The sequence below is a fragment of the Danio rerio genome, chromosome 13 (genome assembly GCF_049306965.1).
Source record: "Danio rerio strain Tuebingen ecotype United States chromosome 13, GRCz12tu, whole genome shotgun sequence".
Taxonomy (NCBI): Eukaryota; Metazoa; Chordata; class Actinopteri; order Cypriniformes; family Danionidae; genus Danio; species Danio rerio.
In genome coordinates this window covers 38180945-38195305 of record NC_133188.1, presented here as the reverse complement: position 1 = coordinate 38195305, position 14361 = coordinate 38180945, and the positions used below count along the sequence as shown (strand labels likewise).

The following is a 14361-nucleotide window of genomic DNA, read 5'->3' as shown; positions in this document are numbered from 1 at the left end:
TCGCTGCCAACTGCTGCACGTTCACGAGAGCACATGCGCGCGTGCGCGCGATCGGTAAAAACATGCTGAATCCAAACTTTTTAAAAACCTGAATCAATACTGTAGTTACCTTTGCACGCTGGAAAAAGGATGACACCATGTCTGAAGTATTTCTCTTATGTTCTGTTTTAAATCTGTTTTAGCTTCACACAAAGCTGATGTAACGTTAAATGTTGTTGTTACAAATGGGTTATATCTTCAAAGAAGTGTTGTTCAGCTACTAAAATATTTCGATGAAAGATTGATAAGACTATTTTCAGTTTTTTAAGGGACCTTTTACAGCATTGATGATGTAGATTTTAATTAGTTTAACAACAAAACACAAGTAAATACTACTATTCCGCCTAGTCTCTCCCTATATTGTTTACCATGCAACTCTAAATATTCACTCTGAAATAGCATGTCAGTTTGGCTTGCACGCCCCCGGACAAGCACTAGTTGCTTTTAACACATGAGAGAGGGTTCTTTTGTGGTGCTCGTGTTTCAGGAGGCATGGCTCCAGACGGCAGGGGAGGGACTGTGATTCAGAGATTTATGCTAAGCAGTTAGCATTGTGGAAATTTACCTACTGCACCTTTGATGTAACACTGGTTAAAAAGTCATCTATATCAAGGACAGCTTGAGGGCAAGTAAACACATTTTTTGATGAACTATCTCTTTAAATAAATGGAAACTCTCCCTCATGTTTCTATGTCTGTTTGTGACTGTGAGCTACTAATGTGACCAGAGTGGTTTTTAGCACTATGCTATGCAGTTATCAGGTTCAAGTCTCCATGACATTGTGGTCTTGAACTGGCTCAGATCCCTCATACAACAGAAGTCTGTGGTACTGTTCTTCAGATTTTTTCTTTCTTTCTTTCTTTTTCTCTTTCTTTCTTTCTTTCTTTCTTTCTTTCTTTCTTTCTTTCTTTCTTTCATCTTAAAATACACAAAATATAAAAAAACAATGTTGGGAAATTTCTAGACCAGCACAAACAGTTCAAAAGATAACTATTATATTATTATATTTATAATTATAAAGAATCACAAAAAGAAAGCCCTGTCCCTACTAGAGTTGTCATGATACTGGAATACGATACCAATCGGTACTGGAATTTTTAAAGCGTCCATTTCCCGCTAACATTTGAACGCGTTCCTAAACACTGCTGATTTGCCATCGTGTTCATGTGCTCAACAGAAACTACTGTGATTGGCCATGAAAGTCATCAGTTCGTAGAACTCACCGCTGTTTACTTAGGCCCCATTTAAATTAATACATTTTAGTTTTAAAACGCATAATTTTTGCTACGGTTATGCCATCCGTCCACACTACGCCAGAGTTTTCTAGCGCCGAAAAAGGAGCGTTTTGAAAATGCTGGAAAGGCTGTTTTAGTTTTAAAACGCTACTGCTCCATGTTAGTGTGGATGGAGAAAATGAAGACGTCTGAAAACGGAGGCGTGGCTGCAGATGTTCGCCTATCTGATTGGGGTTTTTTCTCAATATTAAGTAGCCTACACACAGTGCCGTCTTGCATCCTCTCCTTGTAAGTTCAGACTTCGCAAGTTTGCTATGGAAAACAAACTTCCGAGGACACGTCTGATCTTCAAAGGGAACAGCATACAGTATAAGGTCATTCACATCACCCTGGCTACGTTGTTTTACTTTCTTAACAATAAAATGAAAACATGATATAAGGAACTGTTAGTTTTCATTTTGATAATAGCAACTTAACAGACGCTTTAAACCCAGTAAACAGAGGTGAGTTCGGAGAAGTTATGACCTTCACTGCGAATCAGTCATTTCTGTTGAGCGCGTGGACACAGCGTTTAAATGTTAGCGGGAAACGGACGTTGTTAATTTCAGTACCGATTAGTATCGAATTTCAGTATTGAGACAACTCTACTCAATATTCCATTTCAGTTGGAAGTGCACTAACTTTCACACTGACTGAAAATAAACAAAACAATTGAAAATGTATTAAATTAGTAACAAATAATGCTATTTAAATGATAAAATGAAATAACATGACTGGAAAAAATCCTATGACAATATAAAAATATGATTCAGTGCACGGTGAGTTCAACATGCCTTGTAATTCACGTTCATGTAATTCACCTCCAGTCATCAAGTGTAAATCGGACTCATTCTTCTTCTAAATGAAGTCGAACACATTTTAATCTTCTCTGTGGTGTTTTATCTGGAACGGCTGACATGTGGTTGGGATTACCACTGCTGGGAATAATTACAAAGTCTTAACGCAACCTGAAGATTAGACTCAATTTGGTGTGGCAAACCAGAGATTCACTGACTGAGAGGAACATCAACACTCGGCCAAACATTTAAGCAGTTGGACAGAAACACAAAACTGCTTTGTTTGAGAGACCAAAATATGCCATTAAAATGTTTTCTTAATTGCCATGTTAAAAAAATGTAAGACGTGTTAAAGAGCTGAAAACCAAAATGTGGGCCCGCAGTGTAAAAACACATTTAGGACAATGGCAAAATTTTCAGCTGTGGTTTTCACATACATTTTTGTCCTGCGCCACAACGTGCCATCCCTCGTTTTAATGGAAAAATGGAAAAGCGAGCAGTGACACGGATTAGTCAACAACCAGAGCAGGAAGAGGACACAAGAAGACTACTTGTTCTCAAACACCATTGATGCGTGTGGATTTGGGAATTGAGCTGGAAGGTTTGAAATCTTGCCATCCCATTGCTCTACCAGAAAAGAAAAAGAGATGTAATCTGCATTCCAGGCTATCTATCGGACAACATGTTTGTCAGTGCACCAAACACAGAGGCTCATCTGTGTGTATACCAGTTTCATGACCACAAATATCCTGTATACACTGCAATAATTTCACCATGTGCAAAGTTTACCTTCACTGGATCTTAATTTAGATTTTGGAATAAAACTATTAATTCAACCCTGATGTATAACATGGGTCTAAAGTTAATCACATCTTACTTTCTTATTTTTATCATCCATTCAGTCATCATTGATCTTCACAAATCCATGTTTTACTTTTTCCTGTTTGAATAAAAAAATATTTGTGTGTATATTGTAATTTTTGAGCAAAATTGAAAAAAAAAATCAAAGACATTTTTTAAGTACTACATTGAATAATAAGTGATAAAGGTTACCACTGAATCTGAAAATTTTCTTCCATAATTTTTGCACGTAAATAAAAAAAATTAATTCAATCTCACAGTATGCCACATCCTTAAATTATTCTCTTAAATAATGAAAAATAACAGTGTCATACACTGTAGCCTGGGGAAAAATTTAAATGTTTTAGGTCTCTCCAGAGTATTTGGGCTGAATGTTTAATGGCATCTATGAAAACAAGGATACAGAGTTATCGGAAAATTTCTGTGGTTTTATATTATTGATGTGTGCTGGGTCATCCCTCCGTTAGTGGTGAGACCACTCAACTACGATGCCAACAGTCGGTCGGCGAGATAATAAATATAATGAACGAAAATACATAGGCCTATGCGTATAGACATACAATGTAATGCTAAGTTATATTGATAAGTTATATTGATAACATATTATATATATTATTTTTTAATATTTATTTTTTTATATATTCATTCATTTTCTTTACAGCTAAGTCCCTTTATTAATCCGGGGTCGCCACAGCAGAATAAACCGCCAACTTATACAGCACATGTTTAACACAGCGGATGCCCTTCCAGCTGCAACCAATCTCTGGGAAACATCCTTAATATATATATATATATATATATATATATATATATATATATATATATATATATATATATATATATGCTTTCAGCAAATTATAACAGCTTGTCATCCAGTGTTAAGCCCAGTTATTTGTCAAATTTAACCTTAAAGCTAGCGCCGTTTGTCTGACAGGTCCATTTGCGATGCTCCCAATGGATATTGATAAGACAAAATAGCCAAGCATCCAGCCCTAAATATACAAATCACTCATTGAAACTCCAAGTGATTTTACAAGAGAGAAGTTCAAGGCCTACAAGTCTTTGGATGCCTACAATTTTGTTCTGTGTGGTCATATGCAAGAAATTATGTTCCACGATTACCAGATTCAAACTTATGTAGTGCTATAAACCAAGGTTCTGCCTAGCCAAAGACAAGAAAAGAAGATGGAACAGTACAAGGCCTGGATAATCATCAACAAGCAAAAAAAATGCATTCTGACAGCAAACTGCAACTATACGGCAGGGTATGTGAACTTACATTTTTACATTTTAAGCATCCAGTGTCCTCAGTTTAATTTACCGTATTTAACAGTTTTTGCTGAAATCATTGCTGCGATCAAAAACGAGTAATGTATATGATTCAGCATAGCGTGAACTTACCCGATATGAAATGAGAACTGCAGAGTAGAATATTTTTAAATAGGTTCTCACTACATTCAGCTCTTTTGATGGCTGTTAGCCAAAGACAACTGCGGTTGGTAATAAAAGCAGTGTGATGTACGGTAAAATTTAAGTTGTCTATTTTTAGACCTTCGATTTTGGCATCCTACCGCACAACACTTTGCAACTGGTTTTTTTTTTTGCAACTGGTATGCGTGGTTGAACCCGTGTGATATCATGTGTGACGTAGGTTGGTAATTCCCCTATTGGCCTGACAGTGGAAACGCGAAATGATTTCAACCTCACTGCTCAAGCTATTGGCATGGACCAGCCCGATAAAAGTCCTGGCTTGCATTGGCCCGACAATGGAAATGTGGCTAATGTTTCGAAGGTATTGACACACAGCCTCCGAAACTTTTGTGTGTCATTAAAATAAAATAAACTGGGTTTGATTTTTTTTTTTTTCATTTTTACATTCGAAAAATCGCTTTGAGGGGTGTTTTGACAGTTCAGAGCCACTGTACAAGCATAAGGCAAAATACTTAATTCTGTCATTTATAATAAACTAATAATTTATAATAATAATAGATAATTTATGACAAACAGTACATAAAATGAAGACAGAATGTGGCTCCAGAATCTCCACTGCTGCTGTTTGGTGTGTGTCCAAACCTTTGACATGGCCTACTGCCAGTCTCTGTTCAGGATTTATGTGTGAAGTATCACAAGCAATGTATCAAAATTCCACTGATTTCCTGAAACAAACTTTGCATTTGTGAATAATTCAGGAGGAGAACAAAGTATCACTGCTTGAATTGATTAGAAATGTTCTGCGTTTTTTTCTAGAATGGATTAATTAAGAAACAAATAGTGTGCAAGGTTTGTGTATGGGACAAATTATTCAGCTTTGAATATGAAAAAAAAAACCTTTACACTGATTTAAAAATTTAACAAAGAAACACTGGGTCACTTTTCTTGCATTAGAATAGCTAGTGCATCAAAGGGTTAAATTAAATTAAACAAATTTTTTTTTAAATAAATTTAAATGAATACGAGTACTGTATTAAAAAAAATAAACAAGTGAAAAGACAACATTGTCTAACTGCAAGTGTGTTACATACAAACCGAACAAGAAGTTGTAGCAGTAAAGAGGCTTTTTAGCATAAGAAATTCATCAATGCCAAGCATGAAAGCCAAAGAGCTCGAAGCAACAGAAAGCCTCCGCTTCCAGCCAACCTGCGCTGACAATAGACCGGATAAAGAGTACACTGGCTCCTGCAAGAGCTGACTAGAGCCCCTGTTCACAGCACAAACCCAACAAAGGACTATTCTAAAACGGGTCAATGCACACTTCCAGACGCGCTCTGAGCTACAAGCGTGAAAAGAAACGGTTAAAACGGCACACACTCCGAGAGCTCTGGACTGTGTTCTATCTCACTGAGCTGCCAATCAGCTCTGGGCTTTCATCTCGTCAAACACGCACACACACATGCAGAGCACAATGCATGCAGGAATGGGAGGAATGTTTCTGGAATGGTGCAGGAATGAGATGGTGTCTTTCTGCTAAAAGCTTTCCTAGGAGTCATCGGAGGCGAGAGCAGTCACAATACAGCAGTGATGTTCACTTTCAACAGCTTCATTTTATGAGTATCTGCTGCCAGCTGAAAACGAGAAACTCAAGAGCTGTTTATACTAGTACTACATAAAAGTATTTTGGGGGTGCATTTGGACTTTTTATTTTTATTTTAAAAATATGAACAACATTAGCCTGGATTGCAACTTTAAATGGCAATTTACCTACAGATATTTGATTTTCAAATCTGCACCAAATATAAATAGTAGATTAAGTAATACTATTCACCTTATTCTCCGCCGACGAGCGGGCACTGCCATTTGAATCTTTTTGGCTTGAGACTTCCGGTCTCATTCACTTCTATTCATTTTTTGACGTTAAAAACTGCTCATTACGCTGCTTGATGTTGCAATTTGATATTTTCTTATTATATTCTTCTACTTGGTCTATATAGTCATGCAAACATTTGTTTGTAGAGCAAGTAGTTTGATCGTTTTTTGCTGTTTATTATTCCTAGTCATTTCTACCATAGGCGAATGAATCGGAGGTTCTAAGATAGTCGCGAAAACAGGCGCACTTCCGCATTTTAGAATAAGGTCCATACACCTGTTCATCAACTGATTTAAATAAATATCTAATCATCAGGGCCAGACACAACTAATCTGTGGGAATTTTTTGCTATTTCTGAGCAGACTTTTGTACAAAATCTGTGGATTTATGCAAAATGATTTTAGGTGTTATATTAACTTTAAACTAAAGGGTTTATAAACATTTTTACTACAAAAATTCCATGACTTTTCCAGGACTTTCAAGTCAATTTTCATATCCTAATGTTTCATGTATTGTCTACATATATGTAGTAAATTAAATAGATGATGCTACGCAGCACTAATAATGTGAGAGCATGTTTTGGCCAAGAAAAGAAATGAAGTAAAAACAACTAACCTCCATTCCAATATACAGACATTTGTCAAACTAATTTTAGATCATCTTAATAGTTTGTTAAACTATTAATAGTAGGTAAAGCTACTTCTGTTATAAAGCTGCGATCACATTGCACTTTTTGCTCCATAGACTTCCATTTATAGGCATGTGAGGGGGTGTGATTCACATTATAGGTTTGGAGCAACTGTTTACAATAATTCTATATTATCAATACGGACCAAAATCTCTAGCACTTTGTAAAATTGATGTGACAAAAAATATTCTTAAGATAAAAGCTAGTCTGACAACATACTTGGTAAGCTTTACTTAAAAATGGGGCAGATGAGTATATTTTAACTTGCAATTCATGACGCAGAATGAATGTTAGAGGCATGCATGATGCCTGAAATCACATGGCTTATTTAAGACGATAATATGTTAACTGACCGGATTAATATTGAACGAATAAATGAATTCAATTCTTACCCTGGCTTTACTGTCCTGAGCAGACATGTATCCCACACACATGCTCTCTGTGGTGTGGCTCCATAGAAACTCCACTGTCAATAAGAGAGACACAGAATGATTGTAAGAATGACACCTTCTAAAATAGTTGTTATATATTAATGAAATAAACCATAAAAACATTTTTAGAATGATAAATCTCAAGCAATAATAACCACAATTTTTTATTTTACTCATTAATGAAAACCCACTTTAAAAAAAAGCCTATAAATTAAAGTGTTAAGACATGATTAGCATATCAGAAAAAGGTGATTTATTATTTTTATTTTTTAGATCTTCTTCAATCGAGTGTCAGTTCAAATTATAACAATGCCTCCTTTCTGTGAGAGCAGACCACACTTAGAGACCTGTTTATTGTGCTATTTGTGAATGCAGGGAGCTGCCATGTTTATCCCTGAACGTTTAAACAAAGACGCCTGGAAAAATAGTCAGCATCTTTAGACAAGAATGTGAGGGAGTCATCAGAAAGGAAGAATGGAGGAGAGAGAGAAAGAAAGAAAAAACAAGGTTATGAATAGCTTTCAGAGAATCTTCAGTGACACAGATGTACTTCAAAAGTCCTCCACAAAAACATTCTTGTTTTAATGTGTAAAAAAATTCATATAGCGTTATAATTATTAGGCCTCCTGAGAATTTATTAAACTTTTTCCCAAACGATAGTTAACAGAGACAGGAATTTTTCATCGCATTACCTACACAATTAATTTTTTTCTGGAAAGTTTTATTTGTTTTATATCGAAAACAATAAGACCAGTTTTTTTTTTTTTACATTTAAGGTCAATATTATAAGCCCTCTTAAGCAAATTTTAATCACTTGTCTACAGAACAAACCATCATTATACAATGACTTGGCTAATTACTCTAACTTGCCTAGTTAACCTAAATAACCAATTGCACTTAATTAACTAATTTAACTAATAAAAGGTCACTTTAAGCTGAATACTAGTACCTTAAAAAATATCTAGTAAAATATCATGTACTGTCATCATGGCAATAAAACAAATCAGTTATTAGAAATGAGTTATTAAAACTATTATGTTTAGAAATGTTTTGAGTTCAGAAATTGGGGACAAATATACTGGGGGCTAATAATTCTGACTTCAACTCTACATACAGGTATGTGGCAAAAAATTTGAACATTGAGGGAAGTCCATTTACAGTTGAAGTCAGAATTATTATTCTTTTCTTTTTTTAAACATTTCCCAAATTATGTTTAACAGAGCAAGGAAATTTTCACAGTATGTCTAATAATATTTTTTCTTCCGGAGAAAGTTTTTTATTTCAGCTAGAATAAAAGCAGCTTTTAGTTTTTTAAACACCGTTTTAAGGACAAAATTATAAGCCCCTCTGGGCTATATTTTTTTTCTGATAGTTTACAGAACAAACCATTGATATGCAATAACTTATCTAATTACCCTAACCTGCCTAGGAAACCTAATTAACCTAGTTAAGCCTTTAATGGTCACTTTAAGCTGTATAAAAGTGTCTTGAAAAATATCTAGTCAAATATTATTTACTGTCATCATGGCGAATTTAAAATAAATCAGTTAATATAAATGAGTTATTAAAACTATTATGTTTATAAATGTGTTAAAAAATCTGCTCTCTGTTAAACAGAAATTGGGGGAATAAAATAAACGGAGCCTAATAATTAGGGGGGCTAATAATTTTGACTTCAACTGTATTTCAATATTTTGTTTCAAAAAGGGAAACTTGTGTGCTAAATTAGTTCACCATTCACAAAGTGAAATATTTCAAGCCTTCATTTGATTCAATTTTATTGATTGTGTATTAAAGATGAAAAAACTCAAATATCATGACAAAGTTCAACATTGTAGGCTCCCAGTGTCTCAATCTTGTCCGTTAAATAATGCAAAAAAAATGAATGCCTTAAATTTGTCTCAGTCTGGCCTAGTTGGCTTCAGAATCATGGCATAGCATTCTGACTTGACGGTTTTCAGGCCTTTTATTCTTCTCTTTCTGGTTTATATCCTTACGACTAAAACAAGACACTTCTCATTTTTATTTTACCAGATATGTACTTACATTTGTAAGTCAAGACAAAATATTCAGATACCTAGGTGTGACTGAGAGAAAAGTAATCAAATGGAAAATATAAATACAAAACAATCTGACTTTTATACTCAAAATAAATAATAAAAATACAGCACTGGATCAGATCAATTTTCAAAGACCATGTGACTTTCAAGCTGGAATAACGGCTGAAGTTTTGCCTGATAGGAATAAATTAATTTTTTTTGGAGAGGAGTATCACTGTAACATTATTATATAAAGCACTATTTTTATTCATTTATTCATTTTCCTTTGGCCACAGCTAAATAAACCACTTAAAATCACTTTATAGAACTCAAAATTACATTAAATCATTGATTTTTCCCATTTCTCAGAATTCACTCTATTCTATTTCATTTAATGTTCTTCAACGCACCATCATGCATCATCATAAAACTGAACTCCGTTTAAGAGCATCACATACCCAGCAGAGCCTGGATGTCTTCAGAGCGCTGGGCTTCTCCACATGTGCAGCACCTCAGAACAATCACCCCACCCAGAACACAGTCCTCGCCAGCCAGAAACGGCGAACCTTAAACACAAACAAGCCAACATGATTTCAACCGTGACCCTCCTTCCACTACAATCAGTCTATTTAGACGTGAAGTAGAAATGAAAGCAAGTTGGAGACATCTAAGAAAAATCCAACCATTCTGTCAATGATTTATTGGTTCTGCTCCGTTCTGAGAAGTTAATGAAATGAGCGGAAAAGCCGTACATTTCCGTACTTTCCTCTGCCAACCTAAACGACTGAAAACAATTATTCTTTCCAAAGCTTTTGTTTTATTAACCAAATGAGAAAAATTGGGATCAGAGCCACTTTTCGCTCTTTAATAGGTTAATGATGGAATGAGTTATTTCTGTAACCCCTCACGGAGCTCTGATAAAGGGACTCTGTTAAGAAAGCAAGCAAAATGCTCTTACTTTTCCAAATTAAAGAAAGAAAAGGGTTATTTTTTTGGCTGAAATACAGGCTTCAAGCCCATTCCAATGATTACATCTCTAAAGCAAAAGGAGTGCTGGACGTGGATGAGATTTTCAGCACTCAAGCAAAATACAAAGAGTTTTAAGTTTCACCTCAAATTCTGTAGGTGTTCGCTTTCATTAGAGCCAGATATTGATTTTGCACAGCATGTTGTGTTACGCTTGTTTACGTAAAACAGATTTTTTTTCATAACACCTCTCAATTAAAACCCTTCGATGATAAAATTCTGGATGGCCTTCACAAAGAACACGGACTTAATGCCACTTCAAAAGACATCTTAAAGGAAATCTTTATCCAGTATTGCCTTAAAAGGCCTTTTATTCTTCTCTTTCTGGTTCATTCATTTTCAATGAAAGCCAGCGGCGATAAGCAGCAAGGAGCAGCGCGGTGCGTCTTCGCCGGTGCGTTGAGGAGAGTTAAAATCAAGTCAAATTTATGGTAATGAGCTATGATGCGGTTCGGCGGCAAGCAATCAGAATGAAGAAGTCCACCGCTTGAGAGGAGTTCAGAGAACACAGGCTTAAGAACTTTAGTTCCGACCACAGTTGTTTCCAAGGGTTTGATCATTGCGGTCGCCAGATTTTCAATTATTTACAATGTCTTCTTACAGGAACATGCATTATAAAAGTTACTGGCGAGTTACTGATGTGCATTAATGTTATATATATTTATCTTTAAAAAAGCGGGAATCCCATGCGACAACACAGTATTGCTGCTTCAGAATATTTCAGACATATGGACACATTGGATAATTAAATGGAGCAAAGCCACACCACATGCAACTTAATCTTACATTGTTAAATGGATTTGATAAGAAGTGTGCAACATCCTCACAGCCCCTTTAAATACAAGATCAATGTAGCGAATTTTGACGCTCTCGCCGGTGGAGCTGAAGGCAGACATCGTTGTTGACAGGGCGGCCAGAGCGACCTTGGATGCTCTCACCGCTTTTGGTGTGAACGCACAGTAAGCCTCTACCTAGTTTGATCACATTTATTGGATATACTTTGTTCTGATTGGTCAGACACTGAATCGTTTAATAAAAAACAACATCCTACAGATGAAAAATAAAAGACACATAATAAAATATATACTTGACTGTATTTTTGTGGCGGTCAACTTAATGATCATTTCTGGTATTGTTTTGGTTTCCACAACATTTAAATATATTTTTTAATAAATCAAAGAGCTTTTTTTTCAACAGATATAAACAATGTTTTAAAGTAACATTTTGAAGAATAATTCACTGTTTACGGAGAACATTTTCTAGATTAGCTTTTAAAAATAGAGCTCTTAATTTAGCAGGAAACGTCAGTAAAAAAACTCCTTGTATGATGACAATGGATTTATAAACCATTTTATAAACTTAGTAAGGTGCATGTTGCTATTTAAAATGTAGGTTTTACAATTGTATGAAGTTGCTACACAATATTTCCAATTTAATAATTGTGCTAAAACTATATAAACTATGCAGGTACTGTTTAAATTATTAAAACAAGTTACAGTTCAACTGATGAATTAGTAAGTGTTAAAGGATGTAAGTTTGACTCCCTGTGATTGCACTACTGTAGGTATTGCACTTCTGGATCAAAACACATGCAAGCACAGGTTGCCAGATTGACGCGTGTTCAACTTAAATTGTGTTCTAAATAAAAGCAATGGTACACAATAGAGGAAATATTTTCATATTAAGAGGGGTTTTTGTTCTAGCCAACACCTCGAATTGATATTTTAGAAACGGTCTTTATACTTTGCAGCTGAACAACAGAAAAGTTGATGACATGATCATCTCAGGTACACCTCATGTGCTTTAGTTAGTTTTAAATGCCAATAATGTTAAGTTTGAATGCCATTTTACATGACATTTATTGCCATGCTACTGAAAGCAGCAGTACAGTTCACCTCAGATCTTGAAAATAAAATAAACCTTTTGAAATTGAACTTTACAACTGTGAAATAATGCAAACCTACACATATCAGTGACTCAGCATGTACATTTAATAATGTTAAACAGGTTTAATATGTATTAATATGTATTAATTAGATCATAAACCTTACCATTTCATAGGTAAGTGCACTATCCTGTGCTTCTGAAAGGCTGTATTTAAATTTCTGTCGTGTTTGGTCTGGTGCAAACAGACAAACTGCTTATCACTGCAAATATCATCATGTAGCGTGTTGTTAGGTTACAGGTTTACTATTTAACCAGCTCACCTAATGTTTATGTTTGTAATTTTTATTTCATTTGCTAATTAACAACCCCATGTGGAATCTGCGTCTTGTTTCGGATTCTGCTACTGTCAACTGGAGGTTGCATTTCAGTCGCAGGCACATACTTTAGGAGCCTTCCTGACTAAATGAATGATATCCGCGGTTTTTAAACAAGGCAACCTGGGGTGCTGAAATATTTGGCTAAAGTAGCATTAAAAGAACGGGTTAAAGAAGGGTGGATTAAAAGATCCAAAACAAGACCTTCCAGCCTGACATTTTCAAAGCAGAATAACTGCCTTTAGCATTGCTTTTCAGATAAACAAGAATGTTTACTTGGCATGTTTCTTAAATATCTGTAAACATATTATGGTATTTTTATTTGTTAGAAAACTTACATACAGCACCTTTAAAGGGAAAGTTCACCCAAAAATTAAAAACATGTCAATATTTCCTCACCTTCCAGTGGTTTCAAACATGTTTGAGTTTATTTATTATGTTCAATACAAAAATTATATTTTGAAGGATGTTGAAAGGCAGCATCTATTGACGTACACAGCATTTACTGTTCCTACTATGGATGTCAATGACTTTCCAACATTTATCACAATATATGTTTCCATGTTCAACAGAAGAAAGAAACTCAAACATGTTTGAAACTACTTAAAGGAAAGTAAACGATGGCAGAAATTTTCATTTTTGAGTGAACTATCCCTCAGTTTAGGTCCTGACCATATTGACTATGGATTAATTACCTCAGATCTTGACAAACTCTGATAATTTAAAATTTTCAAACTATGAACTGAACTTTATGTGAACAAACTCTTGATTGTGATATGTTTAAATAGGGAACCTGCGAACACATTCTTCTAATTGGCTGTGATTTGTATTATTATGTTGATGAAATCTTATCACACTGCATTTAGATAGGATACTGCAGAAGGTCCATAGAAAATCCAGTGCAGACTATACATTACCTGGTTTAACTCTAATAAAATAATCCACTTCATTTTTAATTGGCCCTTTATGTTGATTTATGCAGGCCAAACTAATGCTTATTAATTAAGCTTTGCTCCAATGCAAAATGCTCAAAACAAATAAAAAAAATATCCAGTTTTGCATTTCCGTGCAACAAAACTATAAAGGTCACAGGCCAAAACCAGCAAATATTCCCACCACATGTAGTTAGTGTGTTATATTCAATGTGAAATCCAAGCGGTCACCCGATTTCACAAGCCCAGAAAAAGGAACCGAATGAGCAAAGCTTCTGAACATGAAAGCGAGCGACATCTTCAAATACACTGTCAACAGAGTATTTATGGCATCTGAAAATAACTGTGGCCACAGAAATATGATTTAACCAAAAACTTGTGGAGCCCATTCAAAAGAATGTTATTGATCCACAAATCCAAACAAACAGAAAAAAAGTGTTGCGGCTGCCGAATTTTTGGAGCTCTCATTTCCAGTCAAGCAAGTTGTTAATGATTTTGTTGTTCAGTTTTAGCTCAGGGCTGCTCTTACTCACACAAACTGTGGTGAAGTGATGCTAGCCTGCTGAAAGAGAGAGAAAAAAGTCACTCACTGATGAATTTGTTTTGCATAGCCTCCAGAAGGGCCTGGTGTGCGTTTTCAGCCTGCATGGCGGTTGAACACTCTCTGGCCAACATGGTGCGAATCAGATGCTCTCCAGAGCCTGAAACA

General features: G+C 35.2%; 1 protein-coding gene across 6 annotated transcripts in view; it reads right to left on the bottom strand.

Annotated features, from left to right (window-relative positions):
* tasp1 (taspase, threonine aspartase, 1) overlaps positions 1-14361 on the bottom strand; it is a 60610-nt gene that overhangs the window by 9019 nt on the left and 37230 nt on the right. For 5 of the 6 annotated variants that reach the window (XR_012388638.1, XR_012388637.1, XM_005156968.6 and 2 more), the window contains 3 exons: positions 14243-14353; positions 9892-9999; positions 7356-7429 (listed from right to left, as the gene is read on the bottom strand). Coding sequence is in view for 3 of the 6 variants with exons in the window: in XM_005156968.6 (XP_005157025.1) it covers positions 7356-7429; positions 9892-9999; positions 14243-14353 (293 nt within the window). In the remaining 3 variants the exon portion in view is untranslated. Of the gene's footprint in view, positions 1-7355; positions 7430-8167; positions 9526-9565; positions 10000-14242; positions 14354-14361 lie in introns of those variants that run through there. The other variant, XR_012388636.1, reaches the window with a different exon arrangement.